The sequence below is a fragment of the Centruroides sculpturatus genome, unplaced genomic scaffold (genome assembly GCF_000671375.1).
Source record: "Centruroides sculpturatus isolate CEXI.00-Female unplaced genomic scaffold, Cexi_2.0 scaffold1102, whole genome shotgun sequence".
Taxonomy (NCBI): Eukaryota; Metazoa; Arthropoda; class Arachnida; order Scorpiones; family Buthidae; genus Centruroides; species Centruroides sculpturatus.
Window position 1 is genome coordinate 33696 of NW_019385212.1, and position 24640 is coordinate 58335.

The following is a 24640-nucleotide window of genomic DNA, read 5'->3' on the forward strand; positions in this document are numbered from 1 at the left end:
TTGATAATCAAATTTAACTTGGTGCCATTAGATTGAAAAAAAAATGTNCATCATATGAACATAATACATAACAAACTTATAGAGTTTAGATAAATTTATCATATTGCTGAATTCAATAAATTTAATGCAACTTGTTAAGTTTTCTTAATTAAAACTTTGATGCAGAATGTTTAAAGATTTTTTTCATTAAGATTAAAATTGCGTAAAAATACTTACCATCATATGAACATAATACATAACAAACTTATAGAGTTTAGATAAATTTATCATATTGCTGAATTCAATAAATTTAATGCAACTTGTTAAGTTTTCTTAATTAAAACTTTAAAAAATAATGTTTGATATAAAATTCAGCTTTTCACATTAATATAAATTTATAAAGTTTCCATTAATTCCGATTTATCTTTTTTTATCAAACAGTAGAACTTACATATTAAAGCTGACAATATAGAGATATTAATGTTTTCATTAATTCAAAAATTACTCACAACTTACTTTTTTCTGAATACTTTTTTCTTCTTTGTTGAAATTCAGTTCTATTAGTAACGTATCTGTATCGACTCTAAATTTATATGTAATCATACAATTTCTGCTACAATTCCTTCATTCTGATATGAATTAATGACAATAACACCAACAATCTAGCACGTAATAAATAAATTTAATGATAAAACAAACACAGGTGTTCTTTTGTATCAATAGAACAGTTTTTACCTGAAGATGACGATTAAAAAATGGCAGAAAACATTTGCTTTATCATTAAATTTACTTATTACGTACTGGATTTTTGATGTTATTGTCATTGATTCATATACGAATATCTAGTTTCTCTTCTACTGACTTCGATATTATTCCTTCATTCTTTAACTAAATTATTTTTTTCTACTGTTGAATTTAGCAATAGACGATGCTAAAAATGCTTGCACATTGACGTATTAATATGAGATTATGAACATTAGGTTGACCTACATAGAAATATTTGCACAATAATTTACAGTTTCTTCATTTTCACAATTTCAGCATAACATTAGCAATCTTTGATGTAAGACAACAAAACTATGACCGATGTGTTTGACAGAAAAACAGGATCAGCATGAAAGTGTATAAAAAAAATATATGCGTTCGTGTTAACAATTTACACAAACTGTTTATATTGCTATTGTTACGTAATAATTATTTTCAAAGAAAATTTAAATATATTATTGTAGCAAATTAAAATAATACTTAACAAATTAGTCTAAAATAAATTAACTTACATTATTTTATTAATTTAATTAAAATTTCCAGAATGCATTAAATTTCATTTCTTTAAGAAATTAAATTAAATTAAATTTTAATTAATCTCTCTGAAAATTTATGCAATTAATTATTTTACAACTCCAATTAATAAGATTAATAAGTAGACTGAAATTCTGTTAATTCATATATAATGTTTAACACAATTTCAGAATAAGTATAGTAAGCCAAAACTTTATCTGTGCTCTCTAAATATTTAAAATACATAATCAAAAATGATTAGCCTTCATTGAATTATGTGCAATCATTTATATGTATTTACTATTTATTTGTTATATATATAATTTATTGAGAAAAGCTGAATTTTATATCATTGAACTTTTTTTTTCTTCCATATATTTAAATTAGGTTTAAAACTATTCAAAATATTTTGCATATATCCATAAAAAAACAGTATAATACTGTTTTAACTTAACTATAAAGCATGATTTTGTCTGAAAATTGTTACATGTTTAAAATATATTTTTATTTTTGTAATTTACAAAAAAAGAATTATGTACTTACACATTATTCACGATATTTTTTAATGTTAATGTTGAATTTAGCTGCTTGTAAATATTACGAGTTTTATTCAATTTCAAAAATTATCGATTCTAGTCCTAGTTAGACGATTCTTAATGAAACCCTCCCCTCTTTCCTTTCATAAAATATTCTAAATCTCAATAAATGGTGCATGTAAAATAAATGCGTGATGTGAAAAAAAGGTGCTTAATTCACATTGGCACAATATAGAAAAATTTTTATATTCATTGTTACATTGGCACAATTAGTAGTACTTATTTTTTGGAAAGCTCAGAATCAAGTTAACGGTAAAACAAAATGTAAAAAAAGTGCCGAACATTTTATTATATCTCCAACATGAGATTTCATAGGTGCTGGCAGAGTTTATCCTATTTAAGAAATATCTGAAAAAATGACCAAAAAAGTTTACAATACAAAAAAATAGAAGAAAAAAAAAAAATGCATTAAATGGTGCCATTATCTAATTAGTTCCTGATATCATAATTGTGTTTGTATTTCATCCGGAGTATGATATGTTCATCTTCATATGTACAGTAATAATATTTATATAAATGGTGAATTATTAGATTAGTAAGACAGATGTGCAGCATATTAGCATTTTTGTAGAAGTAATGATACAGTGATTTATTAATTAAGCATCGAATGGAATTGTATATTCATTCACCACTGCCTAATTGACTATTTAAACTTAAGTGCAGTAAACTGAGTGAATTTGTATGTTGACAGGTAAAGCATTTTCATAATTGAATGATTTTCTTAACAAGCTTAGGATAAATTCATACTAATTTGATATATCGTCATAACTAATTTATATAAATTATTTGCTCTGATTAAAATTAAACATAAATGTTATCTGCCTTTATCGACATTCAACATAAAAATTCACTTTACATATAAAAATGACCAAATTGCAGTTGTAAATATTTTGACAGTCGTCATTTTTACATTGTAATATAATTATAAAATATGGACAGTTTTCTATTTAGCCAATTTGTTGTGTTATATCATTGATTCAAATATTTTATAATAATAATTATATAAAAAAATTTTTTAAACATTTACAAATGATCCTTAATTTATAGCACGGTTTGTATTCAATAAGCCCTTCAGGATGCTCGAATATTTTGTATGCAGTTTTGAAAGATTTTTCCATTTGATACCTCTTAAACAGAAGAGATATATGTAAATTATATATTTTTAAAAAGTAATTGTACACGATAATATTGTTATATCATTAAAAGTTACATAGGTAATTCTAGACTTTTGCTTCTTTAGTTTGGAATAATCATGAATATCCTTTTGAATCTTGCAATTTATAACTTTGTCATGATAGAAATTAGTTGAAAATTAATACTTGCTGATTTTTCATGCTAACAAAATGATTTATAAATGTAATGAATTACCTAAAATCTGATCATTGACCTTTCATTTATAATCTTACTACTGAATTGAAAATATTAATTAAAAAAATAAATATTAAAAACAAAACTTTCAGTTGTATTCATAATTTATATATTCAATATGTAATTACATGTTGAATATTTATATAATTTCTTCAAGTAGTCCTTCACATTGACATTTTAAGTCAAAGAATAGCTAAATTAAACATTAAATATATGATAATAATTAGCATTTTTACATTTTATATTCTCAATCAAAAATGTTCCTGTGGTGCTGTGATGTCAATGGCACCATCCCTGCACATGCCTTTGTCATCAATTATTATTAATAGTCTGAAGTGGTCAGATTTCAGGAATTTCATTAAAATTTATTACCATATTAATGAGGATTCAAAGAGCATCAAATAGAAAGTGCATTTTAAAATTAGTTATATTTATATTGTTTATTTCTAATTTTAATTCACACAAAAAGAATTTCAAATTGCAAAAATAAATAAATATACACAGATTACTTTACTATACTTTTTCTAAAAATTATTAAGGACTGTCAAGTTTTTGTACTACTACCATCATATCAATTCATCAAAACTTTCTGATGTAAAACATTTGTCAAATGTTTGACCATTTACATTCATAGAATGATTGTTACATACTCATTTGGATCAACGTATTAAATTTGTGCTTCCAAATTTAATTTGAGGTTGTAGAAATAAATACTGAAAATGTATTGTTTAAGTCTTCCTCGTTTATTTTCTTAAATTAATGAAAATCCTTTAATTAGGAAAATTTTCTACTTTTAATTACAAAACAAAAATTGATTTTTTAATGTAAACAACATTCATAAAATTGTAAAGCTGTCATTGATGTATATAACAGCAAAAATATTAGAATTTTGTGTAAAAATTAATTTAGGATTAAATGTAACCACAACAGAAGCTAAATACAATATCTGCCATTATTTATGTAAACATTGAAATATGTCTCTTATACGGAAGTAATTATCATTTTGTTAAAGATAAGCTAGATTATTTTGTAAGAATTGACACAGAAGTAAACAAACTGTAAATGAAACTTTGTAATCATTTGTAAATAAGGTGTATTACATTTATGTGTTTTCATGTGGGTTTATTGTTACTGTACACAATGACAACGGACTGGCTGCTCTCTCTGCTTCACTAACATTGATTCTTTGCTACATGTTGTCAATATCAAACTTGGAGCCAGAAGCATTGAGAACAAGTCCTAAAACATTTGTTTTTTGTTTATAATGTGTACCAAACACAATATAAGCATAAGAAAATTGCTGTACTTACTTTGCTAGTTATGCTGTTAATTAACAACAGTATAGCTATTATAATTCTGTACTTTCAGTGCCTATAATGTTTTGGACTGTATACGATCATAAATTTTTCTGATGCTGTGTATAATAAATTGAATATGTTTTCTTGTCTGTATTTAAAGATTGCATTATTTATTCAAAATTTAATGTAATAATGATTTACTGAAAATAGTTTAAAAAGAAAAAATAATAATAATCATGTTTAGAAGCTGGCTAAATCATCATCAATAAATTAACTTTTTGCAATGTGTATTATAGTACTATTTATTTGTTATATATATAATTTATTGAGAAAAGCTGAATTTTATATCATTGAACTTTTTTTTTCTTCCATATATTTAAATTAGGTTTAAAACTATTCAAAATATTTTGCATATATCCATAAAAAAACAGTATAATACTGTTTTAACTTAACTATAAAGCATGATTTTGTCTGAAAATTGTTACATGTTTAAAATATATTTTTATTTTTGTAATTTACAAAAAAAGAATTATGTACTTACACATTATTCACGATATTTTTTAATGTTAATGTTGAATTTAGCTGCTTGTAAATATTACGAGTTTTATTCAATTTCAAAAATTATCGATTCTAGTCCTAGTTAGACGATTCTTAATGAAACCCTCCCCTCTTTCCTTTCATAAAATATTCTAAATCTCAATAAATGGTGCATGTAAAATAAATGCGTGATGTGAAAAAAAGGTGCTTAATTCACATTGGCACAATATAGAAAAATTTTTATATTCATTGTTACATTGGCACAATTAGTAGTACTTATTTTTTGGAAAGCTCAGAATCAAGTTAACGGTAAAACAAAATGTAAAAAAAGTGCCGAACATTTTATTATATCTCCAACATGAGATTTCATAGGTGCTGGCAGAGTTTATCCTATTTAAGAAATATCTGAAAAAATGACCAAAAAAGTTTACAATACAAAAAAATAGAAGAAAAAAAAAAATGCATTAAATGGTGCCATTATCTAATTAGTTCCTGATATCATAATTGTGTTTGTATTTCATCCGGAGTATGATATGTTCATCTTCATATGTACAGTAATAATATTTATATAAATGGTGAATTATTAGATTAGTAAGACAGATGTGCAGCATATTAGCATTTTTGTAGAAGTAATGATACAGTGATTTATTAATTAAGCATCGAATGGAATTGTATATTCATTCACCACTGCCTAATTGACTATTTAAACTTAAGTGCAGTAAACTGAGTGAATTTGTATGTTGACAGGTAAAGCATTTTCATAATTGAATGATTTTCTTAACAAGCTTAGGATAAATTCATACTAATTTGATATATCGTCATAACTAATTTATATAAATTATTTGCTCTGATTAAAATTAAACATAAATGTTATCTGCCTTTATCGACATTCAACATAAAAATTCACTTTACATATAAAAATGACCAAATTGCAGTTGTAAATATTTTGACAGTCGTCATTTTTACATTGTAATATAATTATAAAATATGGACAGTTTTCTATTTAGCCAATTTGTTGTGTTATANAGTTTGGAGTTCCTTGACATTGGATTTTTAGTATTTTTACTCAATATAAAGTACATTCTTATATATATCTGAACAGATTCTTTATTTTAATCTGTATTTAGATTATGTCTTATCATTATTTAGCAATGATCAAGTATCTATCACAAGATAAAAGATCAGTTAAATACAATTAATAACTCTTTCAGCATTAAAGTTTTATTTTTAATTAACACAGAATAAAAAAAGCAAGCAATCTTCAACTTATTTAAAAAAATAAACTTCAATATACAGTGAAATATTACATTGATATATTGAAGTTCATATACTGTACAGTACTGTATATAGGCTACCTATTACACTAACTAATTTATGTTTAAACAAACAACTAAACATTTAAAACAATTTAATATATTGGAATCTCTCTGCTGACTATGAAAGTTCAAAAACATTAAAGTATTTGGCGCCCTTCTATTTTGTTATCAATGTGCGACGCGACACTTCGCGACCGTCGCGCGCGCCACGCGAATGGCGCGCGCAATGCCTGTTTCAGTGGTTCTCGATTACGGAAGCAATGGTATTGTTGTTTGCTACAGTATAAACTCTCGGTGAAAAAAGGGTTTCCTTTTCTTTGTGTTTAAAAAAACCGTAATTTGAAAGAAAAATTACCAAAACGGATAACAACAGGTTTATTAGCCTGTTTTGTTATCCAACACAGTAACAAAATAAAACAACAAAACAAACTTATTCACACGCTAGACTTAAAGGAAAATTAACAAAGTGGATAACATAGTTAATTTGTCTTACCATGAATTTACACGCTTGACCTTATAGGAAAATTATCAACACGGATAATAAAAAATAAATGTCAGTGAGTCTGCTTTGTTATCCCATTTGTTTACACACTAGACATAAAGGAAAATTTACCAAAATGAATAAGAAAATAGACATCAATATATCTGTTTTGTTATTTATGTACTGTACCATAATATTTACAACTTACGTTTAAGAGTACAGGAGACAGACTGCGCGTAGCACTTTCCGAACAGACCATAGACCGGCCGCCATTTAGCTAAACAATCGGATTAGTGTTAATCTGACAACTAAGACTTTAATGACTTACAGATTAGCTAAACAAACTACACAACAATAATTACAACGTTAAATTTTAAGTTAAAGGCAATTGTTTTTGGCTTAAAAGTAAAATACCAATTTGCAACTTACAAAGCCAAAGTTACGGCAAAACAGGAAACATGCCCATAATAAACGAAGATAAAGGTGTTTACTGTGTCGGAATCTTTTGTTTTTGCCATTTCGGTTACGTCCTTCCTCCCTCGTCGTCGACGGAAAAAGGAATAATTTGCATAAAATCCCGAATTAATGTCACGCGGCGTTTATTAGCCAAACTACTGTATTTGTAATTTTGAATTCTTTCTAACAGCAAAAACTAAAAAACACGTGCAAAATGCATTAAAACGCTAAAAGGTATTTGAAAATTTCTAAATTACAACAATTTTTTTTTCAATTAATAATGTCTAAATTGAAGTTTGGCTTGAGAATAGATGGGATAACAAAACAGACTTCTTAACATCTGTTTTGTCATAATTCGGTACTTTCTTCTCCTTTTTAAATCACCATTTCGTTTTTTTTCCCCTCCGAAATACACCCCAAAAATACCGTGCCCTTAGAATTAGAATGAATACATTAAAATAAAAACAAAAAAAAACATTTAATTAAAGTTTATTATTTACCAAAAGCAATTACAGATAGAAAAATAATTCACATTGACATTACATTATACTTGAGAGACAATATTCCATAGAATATAATTAGCCATCCGTACCCTTAATGATAAAAATATATTTACAGATATATACAAAGAGTGGGTAGCATGGGTGGCTATTAAACATTCTATAGGTTGATTATAATTGAACAATAACAAAGGAGGATTATTAACAGAGTAATATATAATATTATACATTTCTAAGATATTGTAAGATAATTAATATAACAGTTGTAGCTATTTGACATTTACTTATACATTGTAGGTAACATTGCAGACAAAAGAGGTGGATGTTGTTAGTCGCAAGTGCCAGTTTAACTAAGTCCAGTCATCTCTGAATATATAGTGGCTGTTCTGTTCCTTCCAAATTACATCTATTGTTCCATGGTAGAGCTGGTTGTAGTCCCTTGCTGTGAGGAGTCTGTTGTCTGTTTTGATCTTTAGGCTTGCATCATCTTTTATCTTTTTTATACACACGGTATGGTTCCACATTTTATTGTCGAAGTGAAGAGCGCACCTAGCCTTCCAGATGATTCTCTTAATTAAGGCTATCATCCAATTAAGGCTGTAGTTGTTGTAGTCGGTTCTAGGGAAATCTGAATGGTACTTAATGTTTTTCCAGTTTATATTAGTTTTAAATATGTTGTTAAACCAAGTCCATATACGGTAGGCAGTGCGACATTCATAGAAGAGGTGATATGTGCTTTCGTCTCTGGTACAACGTGGGCATTTTGCATTTCTAACAAGGTGATACCTGTGCAAATATTCTTTGGTCATCGTGATGTTATTTATTATGCGCCAAGTGGTTTCCCTCCACTCCGGTGGGAGCCTGCTCACGTTATTCCAACATTCTTTCCAATTAACAGAGTTATCATCAAGATTGTGATTATGATGTTGAGGATGGTTAATTCTGTAGATATTGCTGGGTTTTATCCTTTCAGTGACTGTGTTGGTAGCAATTATGCTTTTTAGGGTAGTCCTCCATTGACTATACTGGCCCGTGTTATCGATTAGGAAAGGTCTATTCGTTAGTTCATTTGTTAGCTGTTTTGTGATTGGGCCAATAATGTAAATCGCTAGATCTCCTAGAGGATGTTGCTTTTTTTGAATGGCGTTAATCAGATTAGATAGTTGTAGTGCTTGTTCTAGTATTTTAATATCCCATATCCGCCACCCTCCCTGATTTGTATCATTCTTCATTATATCTCTTTTTAGGGGTTCAAAGTCTTTACTCCATATGTACCTGAAGATTAGCTTTTCAATTGTCTTAATATCCTTTTTTTCCAGATTGGTGGTATACAAAGTGTACATTATTTTAGCAAATAGCACTTTGTTTGCTATAATAGTACGTTCTGGCAGATAAAGCCAGATTTTCTCCCATTTTTCAATAGCCTTTTCAATTTTTGTTTTCATCTCCTTCATGTTTTTTGTATTTTTGTCATTCCCATACCATATTCCAAGTATTTTTTTATTGTTAGTTATTTTGAACGTTAGACTTTCCAAGTTTTTATGACCATAAATTTTAATAATATTGCTCTTGTTTTTATTAATTTTCATACCTGTAGTTTCACAGAAGATGTTGAGTGATTGGATAATTCTATTTAGAGATAAATTGTCATTTATAAAAAAGTTAATATCATCTGCATGTGCTGCATATTTAATTTTCTTATATACACCTGGAATATAGATAGGAGTGATCAGATTGTCATTTTTGATTAGGTTCAGTAGACTTTCTATGTATATCGTGAAGAGTAACATGGAGCTTGGGCAGCCCTGCCTTACTCCAGCTTCACAAGTGATATATGCTGACTCTTTTCCGTTAATGACTATCTTTGTCTTTGGGTGGCGGTAAAGGTATTTTATTGTGTCGATTTCTTCTTCATTTAGGCCTAGGGAGTCTAGCGTGCGCCATAACACCTCCCTATTTACCGTGTCAAACGCTTTTTCCACGTCTATAGTTAGGATGGAGAGGGGCGTCTTTCTTTTTGTATAGGTATCTTGTACTAGGTTGATGAGCATCGTGTTGTCTTGAATAGTTCTATCTTTTATCCCAGCTGTTTGTGTTGGACCAATATGGTCGCGTAAAACTTTCTCTAATCTGGTTGCAATGATTATACTGTAAATCTTATACTCGGTGTTCAGTATGGTTATGGGTCTGTAGTCACCCACCTTTCCTATGGTGTTGCCCTTCTTGTTGATTAGGTTCATCTTACCTAGACTAAAATCAGGGTTGTTGGTTTTGTTGTTATATAAACTGTGAAGAATTTCCGCCATATCCTCTTTGAAAAATTTGTAGATTTCCGCTGGGAGACCGTCGATCCCTGCAGCCTTTCTGGTGTGTAGCTCTTCTATTGCTTTTTTAATATCTTCCTTTGTGATATTCTTATTAATTATATTTTCATTTTTGTTCTTTATTGGTTTAATTTGATTATATATATAGTCCCATTGATCCCAATTTGTGTTGGGTCTTTGGTAGAGAATGTTGTAGAAGATTTGAAATTCTTTTATGATTTTTTCTTCATCGTCTATTTCCGTGTCATTTATTATTAAGCTATTTATTGTTGCTGACTCCTCAGGTTTAGGTTTCTTTTTAAAAAGTATTTTCTCAGCAAAGCGCTCTATCCCCAACCTGCTCATCTTGTGGTTCATATAGTTTTCTTTAATCCTATCTTCCATTTCTCTACTTATTTTTTGTTCTATCTGTTGAGCCTCGTCTTTGTCGTTCTTAATAATTTTTTCACTGAGCTGTCTTTGTAGGTTCTTTATCTTGTTAAAGTTGTTCTTTTTTATCCTTAACCAAGTATTATTAGTTATTTCTATAATTTTGCTTTTAGTTAATTTCCAGTTCTGCCATGTAATATTGGTTTTTATTTCATCAAGGGTCTTTTTTATTTCTTGCTGATAGTTTTTATCTGAGAGGATGGAAACAAAAAAAAAACCCTGTGTTTCCGCAAGTACTGAAACCGGCATTATGCGCACGCGCCATTCGTCTTCGCGTAGCGCAGCGCGCGCGACGGTCGCGTCGCCCATGGATAAGAAAAGAGAATAGCACCAAATATTTTAGTTCTTTTAATGGTTTCATTACACTCATTTAAGCATTTAATTAGTTATTTCAACATTGAGCAAAGCTTAAATATTGAAGAATTTGTATAAATTATATTTGACAGGTATATATGTGTGGCCCAAAAGTTAATTAACCGAGATATACTTCTATATTGTGATAATAATTACTGACTTTTGGGGCATCCCGTATATCAGATGTACAGTAGGTTTAAATCTTACCATATTATATGTTATATTAAACAGATATGATCTATAGCCTTGTTTATGAAGGACTTAAAAGTTATTAATTAACATCCCACGGGAGGATGCTGCTGAGGCTGAGGATGTTTTGAATTGAAATAACGTAACTTCCGGTTTGCACCGGAAGTTTATATATAGTTAATCGGGGCCTCCTGCCCATAAGATTTCCATATCTTGTCTCGGATTTCCTCTATCTAACTCCGTTCTCGAGATTAATGAGAGACAGACTGACGGACGATGGTGGGAATTTATAGGTCTACAATTTTTTCAAATTGCAGCCTACTTTTTCGTTTATAATTTGTAGACTCAACCCCACGAGAGGGCAAATGTTCCTTTGTCCTGCGGAATCCCATGCCTATACGCCCTACAGTGTAGGGCCTACATAAATTTCTATTTTATCACTTAATAATTTTATATTTTGTACTATAAAATAAACTAAAATGAAGCTTTAATGGGAAAACGTGTATAATACATCCTATCTAAATTTACTAGCCTAATTCTATCTAGTAAAACTTGATTATCTTATATTTTGTACTATAAAATAAAGTAAAATGAAGCTTTAATGGGAAAACGTGTATAATACATCCTATCTAAATTTACTAGCCTAATTCTATCTAGTAAAACTTGATTTCGTTTCTAAAGTATGTCAACAATAAATCAACATAAGTAACTTTTTACTCCGATTTCTACTGTCTCGGTAGGAATTTAAAAAAAAAAAAAAAACACAGTTTTACGTCAATTTGACGTCATTTTTTAGATTTAATCGTTATAAAACTATACATATGACGTCAAATTGACGTAAAAACCTGTTCTATATCGACCAAACAAACTTTACATAAATTTTAAAGGCGAAAAATTATAAACTATAAAATTAATTAATCTTTTTATTTTATCGTTATTTTTATTCTTAAGTATTATATTATTTACGTAATTTTCAGTTTTGGTACTGTAATAGCCAATTTAAAAATTAACGCTAGATGGCGTTAACGACAAGACGTCTTTTTTTTATAGCATTCGCATTTAAGTAATTACTGTATATAAAAATCCGAAAAAAAAGGAAAAAATAATTAAATTTATTATCCAATAATTTACAAGTAAAGCGAAACAGTTAAATATAATTAAAGTCGTTATCATTAAAATTAAATATTTACTTAAAAGTTTCCTTTAAGTAAATATTGTTAAACAAAACGATTAGATAAAAAAAATTTATATTAGAATTTTTTAAAAAAGTCTCAATTTTTAATGAATAATTTTTAAAATAAAATCATTTTAATAATTAAAATTTGTTAAGTAAAAATGATTTTTTTTGTTTACATGTTTAAAACCGGAGTTTTGTAATCCGAATAATAGATATAAAACTTTAATACTTTATTTAAATTTTAAGCGTATTTAGTTTTTATAATATGGAAAATTTCCGCTTCCTTTTCAATTGAATTTAAACAGGCTTTTATAGCTTTTTTTTCAATTCTCTGCCATGCCAGCTGAATAAATTATTATAAGAATTCGATTGGAAAACATCAAGGTTAAAGCGAATATTTTTATAGATTCGCTTAATAATGGACAATAAAATACACGCATGAATAATTTCGTTTATTTATATAAACAAGGATATTTTCGTAAATTGATCAGATGACGTAATTTAAACAACGTAGTGACGTAGTTTAATTTTATAAATCATTACCTTTACATTTAATTCATAAAAAGTTTTTTTGTAATTAATTACGAAGCAGAGTAAATAGCACGTAAAAGTAAATTAATTAATTAGATAAAAATTAACGGGAGGAAAGTTTTGTTTAAATTATCTTCCATTAGTTAAAATAATCCGTCGATAATTAAACGAAAGAGGGCGCTGTTAGAGAGAGTAAGAGAGACGTTGCTTCACCGTTAGGCACGATTTATTTTTGTAAGGTGGAAAGAATGATGCGTACGAAAATACTCGCACGTCCCGTCGGTATAAGAGATTGTTACGACGTTAAGCTGGATATGACCTATGCGGATGTCATAAAAACCATGCAGTTTGGAAATAAGCCACGGAACAAGGCGAGTCACTGAGCCAAACAATGGAAGAACGTCACACAGCTGATATGGCGTTGAAACCGATGGTTAAACGTAATGGTTTACCATCGGGATCGGGCACGTTTCGGGGCACTTTTCGTGTTGTTTACATAGGTTCTGCCATGCTAGATAAGCGGCATACTTTTGCCATGCTGCCTTGGATCGTAGCCGAAATCGTAAGAAGAAATAGCAGAAAGAAACAGGATGTCCTCCTCACCCTTACCGATTCCTCTTTAAATGCAGTCAGTATGGAAACTGGATGTTGTGTATTCGAGCATAAACTGTATACAATGTCGAAATTCGCCCAAACTAGTCACGACCTTCACTGTTTTACTTACATAACCAGAGCTTCACCCGAAAGTCTTTCCATTTGTCATGTATTCCGTTCGTCAATCGAAGAAACGGTAAGAATTTAAATATTTTAAATGTCAATTACAGATTGTTTTAAATTACTGAAACGATTTCGGGTGTAGAAAAATAGATTTCGTGCATTTATAGATACGCTTTTAGATATTAATGATGTTTTTCTGCCGCCTCCGCTGCTGCTTCTGCCCCTGATCGATGCATTCTTGCACTACAGTTATATATTGCGTGGTTGTGTCATTTCTAGGCGCAGTTTCAACATCTGGAGGGTTTACATAAGTTTGTATTTATAAAAGTTCGCAGTGGAGGCTAATTCTATAGGAAAAATGATATATTGGTGCCTCCTAATTTATATATTTTCATGGGGGCCAATTCTATAAGAAAAGTGTTATATTGGGGGACTTAATTTACATATTTTCATGGGAGCTAAATTCCTAGGAAAAGCGTAATATTGGGGTAGTTTAATTTACGTAATTTTATGGGGGTTAGATTTATTAGAAACTAATTATTTTAGTGGTCAAAGGTCAAACTATTAAAAATCTCACAAAATTAGTGTTTGTTTAAACTAATTTACATAACTATTATTAAATTTTAATGTGTTTGTTTTTATAATTTGCTTAATTGCTTAAGTAATGCAATATTAAAATAAACCCTATAACAAAATCCAGGATAATATTTTTAATATTATTAGTTTATTGATTATTGCATGCTGAACGTTTCTTATTATTAACCCGTGTATATTAAGTAAGAGAAAAGAAAAAAAAAAAACTAAAATGTCGTTAATATGAATACAAAAATATTCAGAAATGTGTTATTAAATTTCGCAAATTTTTGAAAAAAAAAAAAAATAATAATAATAATACTAAATTACTTTATCGTATGAATCTTTAAGTTTTAAATGAATTAAATTCAAAATTAACGCTGTAATTTCATTTAAAAAATTGCGAGAGTAATGATATTTAAAGAAAATTCTTAGCGAAAATTAACCTTTCAAGTGTTGTAATGTACGCTCCAATGCTTTATTAATGAGATTTTAGCAAAAGACAATGTTATGAAATGAAGAGTAAAATATATATTATTACTTTAAAATTAACTTTTTTTATTTTATCTTATTACATTATTAAAAATGTAATGAATTTAAACGAATTCGTTTAATTAATTAATTAATTACAAACCCACGTGTTCGAAATAATATATTAATTTCGGCCATTTTCTCCGTGTTTGACGTAGTCTTATAATTGTATATCTATTATATCGGTGAGAAATTATTAATAAGCTTATTATTCGTTTCCTTTTATATGTTCCAAGAAAAAAGGGGGTAACAAATTGCTTATAATGCATTGTGACGTCAATTTATGACTAACGCAGTACACAACCGTCTGCTGTAGGAATAATTTTATGACGTAATTCATTCGTCCAATGATCTTTTGATATTTAAAATTTCAAATATGAAAAGATCATTGGACGAATTGAATTTCAAATTTTTTTAAATATCAAAAGATCATTGGGCAAATCGAATTACGTCATAATATACTTGAAAATTATTAAATATCATATAATTTTTGTAAGTTAAATTACGTTTTATCGTTAATTATTCCAAATAATTAAATATAAACTTAGAAAAAAAAACACGAGGTTATACGGAATTATTAAATAAAAATTAAAATATTTTTCAACCTTATTTAGAAGACATTTTAAACGATTTTTGTATTTAATATTTTAAAATTTTAAAAAAGTTTTAATGTTTTATTATTTCGCTTTGTTACCTAGCACGTACTTCTAAAATGATTTATCGTTGCATTACGGGCAACGATCCAATCGTAGTAGTCAGGTGTTCCATATGTTCTTTACCTGTCCTGCTATTACTATTTTAGTGGCAAGGGCACTGAAAGCCACGTGCATTGCACGTGACGCCAGTCGATTTGCCAATTTAGTCATCAAGTTTACATAGAAATCTCTTTATCTTTTCACATTCGCCGGTTGTATTAATGATTTTTATTCGTTGAAAAACATTATACTACTTGGATTAAATTCGTCTGTAATTGATTTTTTTTTCTTTTTGTGGTGGTACCTCTGTTTTCTTAATAGATTTTTCTGTTGTATAAGTGTGTTGGGTGTAGAAAAATCGATCTTTCGTCCCTGATATTTCCGTTTTTGTACCTTTTTTTTTTCGTTCTTTGTCAGATGTTTCTATTCTCATATTTTTGAAGTTCCACTTTTTTTCCCAAGATGTCCAAAGAACTGACGTTCTCATTTTTCTCCTTTTTCAATCGATACAGCTATTCTACTTTGCTTCAACCATTTACATATGCCCTGTTTCATTTTCCATCGCAATTTATCAATTTATAAAGCAGATCTTACTTGTTTATCATCGTTTACTGTATATATAAATGTAAAATCTAGCATCATTTATTATAATTTTCAAAAGTTTCTTTAAAAATTTCAATTACCTGTGGCTATGGACATCCACAGAAAATTTTTTAGGGGGGAACAAAGCTTGGAGACAAATGATTACATGCATTTTTATTTAATTATTTCATTTTGTGTGGGTTTTTTCTGCAAGTAGGACTATATTATAAAATACAGTATTGCGTGTCTATTATAAAATACAGTATCAAAGTGTCCCGTAAGGGAGAGTGTAAGGTTACGTATCTCGGTAGCTTTTACAATTATAATTTGTGGAATTTTTCAGGGGAAAGTGCATCATTGCACCTCTTAGAAGATGCTTATACAAAATTTAAAAGTGGAAGTAACCAAGTTAAACTTTGTTCCTTCTCATTTTCTACTTAGAGTTATTAATAATAAAATATTCCCTCTTCCTCTAATGCTATTAAATTATGAATATTTTATTTCTTAAAATATTCAGTATTGAATCTTCTGTGTTGTTAAAATAGTATTATAAATTATAAAAATGATTTCGCATTTTAATATAACTGATAATGCTTGTTTATTTTTTAGCTTTATCCGGATATTGATTTATTAACTCAATAAACATATCCTAGTTACCGACCTTACAAACACTTTAAATGAATTAAGAATGGATTACATGTTATATTAACTTTTGTTATTTTAAACTTTTAATATTTTATAATTAAAAATATTTATTTTCTTTAAATCTATTTAAGATTATTTGAAAACAAAAATAAAATCTCATTTGCCAGTTATCTTTGGAATGACCCGAATTTCTGAAACTTGAATAAAAATAGTTATAAATCATGTATTCGGCCAGTTATTGCTTTTTCTAATATATTATAAATGCCGCGCACATCATGTTGTTGAGTTTTCCAGCTAAGAAGCATGTACAATTTTTCAATCAATACATGTAAAATAGTAAAATTATTGTTGTTTCGGCGTGTTTTCTCTTTGTTTACTCTTTGACTTTCGTTTACCAAAAGCTAAATTATAATATTATAATGAAAATTTATTAAAAAATGTTAAATTTAAATAAAATCTTTTAGGAAAATGAATATGAGTATATAAAATATGATATTGATTGATTGATTACTGCATTATGTTTTTACAAATAATGCAATTATCAATTGACTAACATCTAAAACTGTTGAATAATTTATTAATATAGATAAATAATGTATTATATCTTCTATAATATATTAGAAAATATAAGAAAAAAAATAATATAAAATAAAGTAAAATGTTTTAATGCATGTAGTTTTTGTAAATTATAATTACAAGGAAAGAAATTGATTCTGAATAGGAAAATTACTCTTTCTCTTAATATATCCATTATAAAAATTACACATCGAAATGTAATTTTGACTTTTACTTCATATTATGTTTTTATTAATAACAATGCTATGAATATTTTAAACAAAAATATTCTTAAAGTTTATAGTTTACCAGTTTAAAAGATTTAACTTATTTATTCTGGTTAGTGTTTTTGAGATCTCTTGTATCCCATTTCCAGTTCACTTTTTAGAATATCCATAATATTACATTTTATATTAAAAAATGTTCTAAAAAATTATCTGAAGATGGGACTTAGTGGCATATCTAGGATTTTGAGACTGTAAGTGTTGCTCAGACTTGGAGGATACCAAAGCATGTGCCTCTTATCATTGTTTTGGAGATGTTACTCGGTTATGTAACTGTTTACATTATTCTTTTTCTCTAGCTTTTTAAAATTGTTAAGTGGAAGATGGAAAATGGATAATTTCGAATTGATAAGATTGATTATAAATTATACAAATTACAGTATGATTTATACTCTATGTGATTCCAAATGAAGTAATAGAAAAGATATAAAACCATTACATTTTTTATTTCACTAGAAATTATCAAAATTACAATTATTTTGAATTCGTGTACAATTATCTTTAGTCTGGTTCCACATTTTTTGATTTGTTTCCAAGAAATGTTCGGTTTAAATTTTTCTGTTTGTATAAAATTACTTTCTGCTATTGAAGTCATATTGTAAGCATTATTATATTTATCTCTATTTTAAAGTATCAAAACTGATTACTTTGGTATGAAAGGGGTGTTGCAGCATCATAAGCACTCTAGTCAATACATCCCTAATGGAATATAAGTGACTTTTTTAAACTAGNAGAATAACTTGATTCATATAAGTTAATAACTTGTTCTTATAAGTTATATGACTTGCAATTTAATTTATTTTTCCATCAAGTACATAATCTTTTATGTAACAGTAAAGATGTAAACTGTTTTTTTTTTATTTAAATTTTTAAACAACTTTTGCTTATTTTTCTATATAAATGTATAGTAAATTTAATTTTACTATATAGTATATAATCTATGTTACGTCATATTCATTATAACATTGTATTGTGCTAAAGAGATTATAATTTATCCAAACAATCAGCCCTAATTTAAGATGTAAGCCAGTAGTTTGAATATTGTTTCTTTATAAGATTTGAATATTTAATTTATGTTAATTATTATTTTTAAGGTATTTAGACACGCTAAACACGTGGATTAAAATAAACACAATAAACGATTTAATTATAATTCATTATTATACCATATTTATCCAAACAATCAGCCCTAATTTAAGATGTAAGCCAGTAGTTTGAATATTGTTTCTTTATAAGATTTGAATATTTAATGTTTGTTAATTATTATTTTTAAGTTATTTTAAAGTTACTTAAAAAGATAGGAGTTGTTGAGACATGGTCTGTTCGACTAGATGTTGCTTGTCGGAGAGATTACAGTAGTAAAAACTAGTTAGACTCGCGTAACTGGTTATATAACAAAGAAACAAAGAATGCACAAAGATTACACTGTCTTGACTCACAGAAGGTCAGCACTGAAAAGGGGAAAGTGAAATGAGGTCACTGTCTCTAACGGATCCCCAAGGGGTCAACAGCGCCACCAACCTATTATTACGTAACAGAAGAATGTTTAAAAAACATTGCGACACAATGCGTTGTATGTAATGATGTCATATAACATTAGACAATAATTTTGATCGTTGATTCCAACATGGTCCATATGCATTAAGAATCTATTTATTCAATTATAAATTTTACAAAAAGAACTATAGTGACTATGATACATCGTAGAATCTTATTATAACAAACCTCANACATTATTAAAAATGTAATGAATTTAAACGAATTCGTTTAATTAATTAATTAATTACAAACCCACGTGTTCGAAATAATATATTAATTTCGGCCATTTTCTCCGTGTTTGACGTAGTCTTATAATTGTATATCTATTATATCGGTGAGAAATTATTAATAAGCTTATTATTCGTTTCCTTTTATATGTTCCAAGAAAAAAGGGGGTAACAAATTGCTTATAATGCATTGTGACGTCAATTTATGACTAACGCAGTACACAACCGTCTGCTGTAGGAATAATTTTATGACGTAATTCATTCGTCCAATGATCTTTTGATATTTAAAATTTCAAATATGAAAAGATCATTGGACGAATTGAATTTCAAATTTTTTTAAATATCAAAAGATCATTGGGCAAATCGAATTACGTCATAATATACTTGAAAATTATTAAATATCATATAATTTTTGTAAGTTAAATTACGTTTTATCGTTAATTATTCCAAATAATTAAATATAAACTTAGAAAAAAAAACACGAGGTTATACGGAATTATTAAATAAAAATTAAAATATTTTTCAACCTTATTTAGAAGACATTTTAAACGATTTTTGTATTTAATATTTTAAAATTTTAAAAAAGTTTTAATGTTTTATTATTTCGCTTTGTTACCTAGCACGTACTTCTAAAATGATTTATCGTTGCATTACGGGCAACGATCCAATCGTAGTAGTCAGGTGTTCCATATGTTCTTTACCTGTCCTGCTATTACTATTTTAGTGGCAAGGGCACTGAAAGCCACGTGCATTGCACGTGACGCCAGTCGATTTGCCAATTTAGTCATCAAGTTTACATAGAAATCTCTTTATCTTTTCACATTCGCCGGTTGTATTAATGATTTTTATTCGTTGAAAAACATTATACTACTTGGATTAAATTCGTCTGTAATTGATTTTTTTTTCTTTTTGTGGTGGTACCTCTGTTTTCTTAATAGATTTTTCTGTTGTATAAGTGTGTTGGGTGTAGAAAAATCGATCTTTCGTCCCTGATATTTCCGTTTTTGTACCTTTTTTTTTTCGTTCTTTGTCAGATGTTTCTATTCTCATATTTTTGAAGTTCCACTTTTTTTCCCAAGATGTCCAAAGAACTGACGTTCTCATTTTTCTCCTTTTTCAATCGATACAGCTATTCTACTTTGCTTCAACCATTTACATATGCCCTGTTTCATTTTCCATCGCAATTTATCAATTTATAAAGCAGATCTTACTTGTTTATCATCGTTTACTGTATATATAAATGTAAAATCTAGCATCATTTATTATAATTTTCAAAAGTTTCTTTAAAAATTTCAATTACCTGTGGCTATGGACATCCACAGAAAATTTTTTAGGGGGGAACAAAGCTTGGAGACAAATGATTACATGCATTTTTATTTAATTATTTCATTTTGTGTGGGTTTTTTCTGCAAGTAGGACTATATTATAAAATACAGTATTGCGTGTCTATTATAAAATACAGTATCAAAGTGTCCCGTAAGGGAGAGTGTAAGGTTACGTATCTCGGTAGCTTTTACAATTATAATTTGTGGAATTTTTCAGGGGAAAGTGCATCATTGCACCTCTTAGAAGATGCTTATACAAAATTTAAAAGTGGAAGTAACCAAGTTAAACTTTGTTCCTTCTCATTTTCTACTTAGAGTTATTAATAATAAAATATTCCCTCTTCCTCTAATGCTATTAAATTATGAATATTTTATTTCTTAAAATATTCAGTATTGAATCTTCTGTGTTGTTAAAATAGTATTATAAATTATAAAAATGATTTTGCATTTTAATATAACTGATAATGCTTGTTTATTTTTTAGCTTTATCCGGATATTGATTTATTAACTCAATAAACATATCCTAGTTACCGACCTTACAAACACTTTAAATGAATTAAGAATGGATTACATGTTATATTAACTTTTGTTATTTTAAACTTTTAATATTTTATAATTAAAAATATTTATTTTCTTTAAATCTATTTAAGATTATTTGAAAACAAAAATAAAATCTCATTTGCCAGTTATCTTTGGAATGACCCGAATTTCTGAAACTTGAATAAAAATAGTTATAAATCATGTATTCGGCCAGTTATTGCTTTTTCTAATATATTATAAATGCCGCGCACATCATGTTGTTGAGTTTTCCAGCTAAGAAGCATGTACAATTTTTCAATCAATACATGTAAAATAGTAAAATTATTGTTGTTTCGGCGTGTTTTCTCTTTGTTTACTCTTTGACTTTCGTTTACCAAAAGCTAAATTATAATATTATAATGAAAATTTATTAAAAAATGTTAAATTTAAATAAAATCTTTTAGGAAAATGAATATGAGTATATAAAATATGATATTGATTGATTGATTACTGCATTATGTTTTTACAAATAATGCAATTATCAATTGACTAACATCTAAAACTGTTGAATAATTTATTAATATAGATAAATAATGTATTATATCTTCTATAATATATTAGAAAATATAAGAAAAAAAATAATATAAAATAAAGTAAAATGTTTTAATGCATGTAGTTTTTGTAAATTATAATTACAAGGAAAGAAATTGATTCTGAATAGGAAAATTACTCTTTCTCTTAATATATCCATTATAAAAATTACACATCGAAATGTAATTTTGACTTTTACTTCATATTATGTTTTTATTAATAACAATGCTATGAATATTTTAAACAAAAATATTCTTAAAGTTTATAGTTTACCAGTTTAAAAGATTTAACTTATTTATTCTGGTTAGTGTTTTTGAGATCTCTTGTATCCCATTTCCAGTTCACTTTTTAGAATATCCATAATATTACATTTTATATTAAAAAATGTTCTAAAAAATTATCTGAAGATGGGACTTAGTGGCATATCTAGGATTTTGAGACTGTAAGTGTTGCTCAGACTTGGAGGATACCAAAGCATGTGCCTCTTATCATTGTTTTGGAGATGTTACTCGGTTATGTAACTGTTTACATTATTCTTTTTCTCTAGCTTTTTAAAATTGTTAAGTGGAAGATGGAAAATGGATAATTTCGAATTGATAAGATTGATTATAAATTATACAAATTACAGTATGATTTATACTCTATGTGATTCCAAATGAAGTAATAGAAAAGATATAAAACCATTACATTTTTTATTTCACTAGAAATTATCAAAATTACAATTATTTTGAATTCGTGTACAATTATCTTTAGTCTGGTTCCACATTTTTTGATTTGTTTCCAAGAAATGTTCGGTTTAAATTTTTCTGTTTGTATAAAATTACTTTCTGCTATTGAAGTCATATTGTAAGCATTATTATATTTATCTCTATTTTAAAGTATCAAAACTGATTACTTTGGTATGAAAGGGGTGTTGCAGCATCATAAGCACTCTAGTCAATACATCCCTAATGGAATATAAGTGACTTTTTTAAAGTAGAAAGCTGTGAATTTCAACACTTTTTAGAATTTAAGTCAGAGAGTTAACGATGTCAAGATAATATTTAACAGCTACAGTGTTTGATGAGCAATAAAAAATGCACCACTCAGATCTTTTATATATATATACTTGTTACCAAGCAGTTTTTCCATATTTATCATCAGCTACATTTAGTGATAACTTTGTTAGTTGCTGTGTTTATTTTTAAAAAATAGTTTAAATAAACAGTTATTTTAAAAAATATTTAAAATGTGATAGTTGTAACAAATTTTTTTTTTTCTAATTTATTTTTCTTATCTTTTGTGAAAAATAGACTTATTGATTGAAAGTGTTAACTTTTTAACTTACAGAAGATAATTGTATGCAAATAAATAAATGTACTGTGTATCTGAAGATGAAAAATGAAACATACAAGTAAATAATAATAATAATAATTTTCGTGGATAAAGAGATTTTATTCTATTATTATATATAAAAAAAATATGATTGTTTAAAAAACATTTCTCTTTTAAAATCTGGAACGCTTGCATGTTTTTTACAAGAAAATAGGTCACAGAACTCTAGAAAATTTCTTTGCTACGTATTTAAACACTAAACAAACTAGAACTTGACATAGTTGCCAATTCATTGATAGTAAACATAAACAACTGCAGTTATAAAATTAAATATAAATTTATATTTTAACACATTTTGCTGCTTATATAAACGATTGTACAGGAATGCTAAGTAAAAATATTATTGATTAGTGTCAGTATCAAAAATATTTTACATTTTTTGGATATTTTTTTAATGATAATTTTGTAAGACGTAAGCATATATCTGTTTTTAGAATACTATTATTATTATACTGTAATTATAATTAAATATATAATTTAATAAATTTGAAATATATGCCAGGTTTTGGACTTATTTACTTCTGTTAAAGAAATGACTAAGGAAATGGCTCACCATCATCCTAGCAAGCACACACTTACTTATATGGGAAGTAATCCTTCTACAGATGCTGCATCAAGCAAATGGCACCATTACGAAGTGTTATACGTTGGTAAAATTAAGGTAAAGCTGCTATATTGGTAGGAAATATATTTCCGTTAGTTATTCCTTAAGTAATGATCGTTTCTATATATTATTAAGGTATCCCATAAACGTGCCCCTCCGCTGTTTATTGACGAATCTGTCAATAAATTTCGTAACCTAGAAAATGAAAAAAGACAGAAAAAGAGTGAGAAATTGGAACCAAATGAATCTTATGGTAATATGAGTAATGGAGAGAAAAAATCAAGTGAACCAACACTTCAAGAAATAGCAAATATCACATTGGAAAGAAAGAAAAGCCTGCCTGATATTTTTATGAACAAAAGATCTGTAGATAAAATGGAAGAGGTAAAAATAAAAAATAAAAACAACAATTAATAAGAATAATTCATCTTAAATATTTATTTTAAATTTGTTGTTTAAATATTTATATATAATTTAATGTTTATTTTTGTTAGTCATATTTAACTTACAAAATTTAAACTTTACAGCCAAATTGTGTGGTAATACATTTCCTGTTATAGTATTATATGTTTACATTTGAAAAATGAATTACCGTATTTAAAATATACAGACTATTTAGAAATATTTAATGGTCTGTTTAACAAAAAAAAAAAAGTAACTTTGGTAATAATAAATTTTTATCATCGTTAGTGTAAATAGTTTAACAGAAATATTTGCAAACAAATACTTATTTATCTTTCACTGTTTACACTAAATTCATAGTTATAATTTTATCGTTAGATTACTCATTACTATTACCAATATACAGTTAAATGGCTACTTCTGTTTGGAGACAATACTGATATGAATTCATTATAGAATTTTTATAACAATATGAAGGAAAAAATGGTTTCAAGAAAATCCATTACTAAAAGGTAGTTAGAAAAAGTTTCGATCTATCATTTATCAATTGAAAATATTCCAAATGTGATCAAGGTTATGTCAGCTACATGTTTTGCTATTACAGTTCACCAATAAAACTCGGTATTAGTAACGCATTGCTTTATTTGATTGTTTCCATAGAAAC

The 24640-nt window shown here is 27.4% G+C and overlaps 1 protein-coding gene and 1 long non-coding RNA gene across 3 annotated transcripts in view; one reads left to right on the forward strand and one right to left on the reverse strand.

Moving 5' to 3' along the window:
- The window catches only part of LOC111636215, a 31503-nt gene extending 24096 nt beyond the window's left edge, over positions 1-7407 (reverse strand). Inside the window, exon 1 of the long non-coding RNA XR_002758502.1 lies at positions 7283-7407. This is a non-coding gene — a long non-coding RNA (uncharacterized LOC111636215). The remainder of the gene's footprint in view (positions 1-7282) is intronic.
- Positions 7408-13006: 5599 nt separating this feature from the next.
- The window catches only part of LOC111636206 (TBC1 domain family member 4-like), a 52474-nt gene continuing 40840 nt past the window's right edge, over positions 13007-24640 (forward strand). For both annotated transcript variants that reach the window (XM_023381409.1, XM_023381410.1), the window contains exons 1-3: positions 13007-13603; positions 23473-23631; positions 23710-23958. In XM_023381409.1, the coding sequence (XP_023237177.1) occupies positions 13205-13603; positions 23473-23631; positions 23710-23958 (807 nt within the window). In that variant the 5' untranslated portion in view covers positions 13007-13204. The remainder of the gene's footprint in view (positions 13604-23472; positions 23632-23709; positions 23959-24640) is intronic.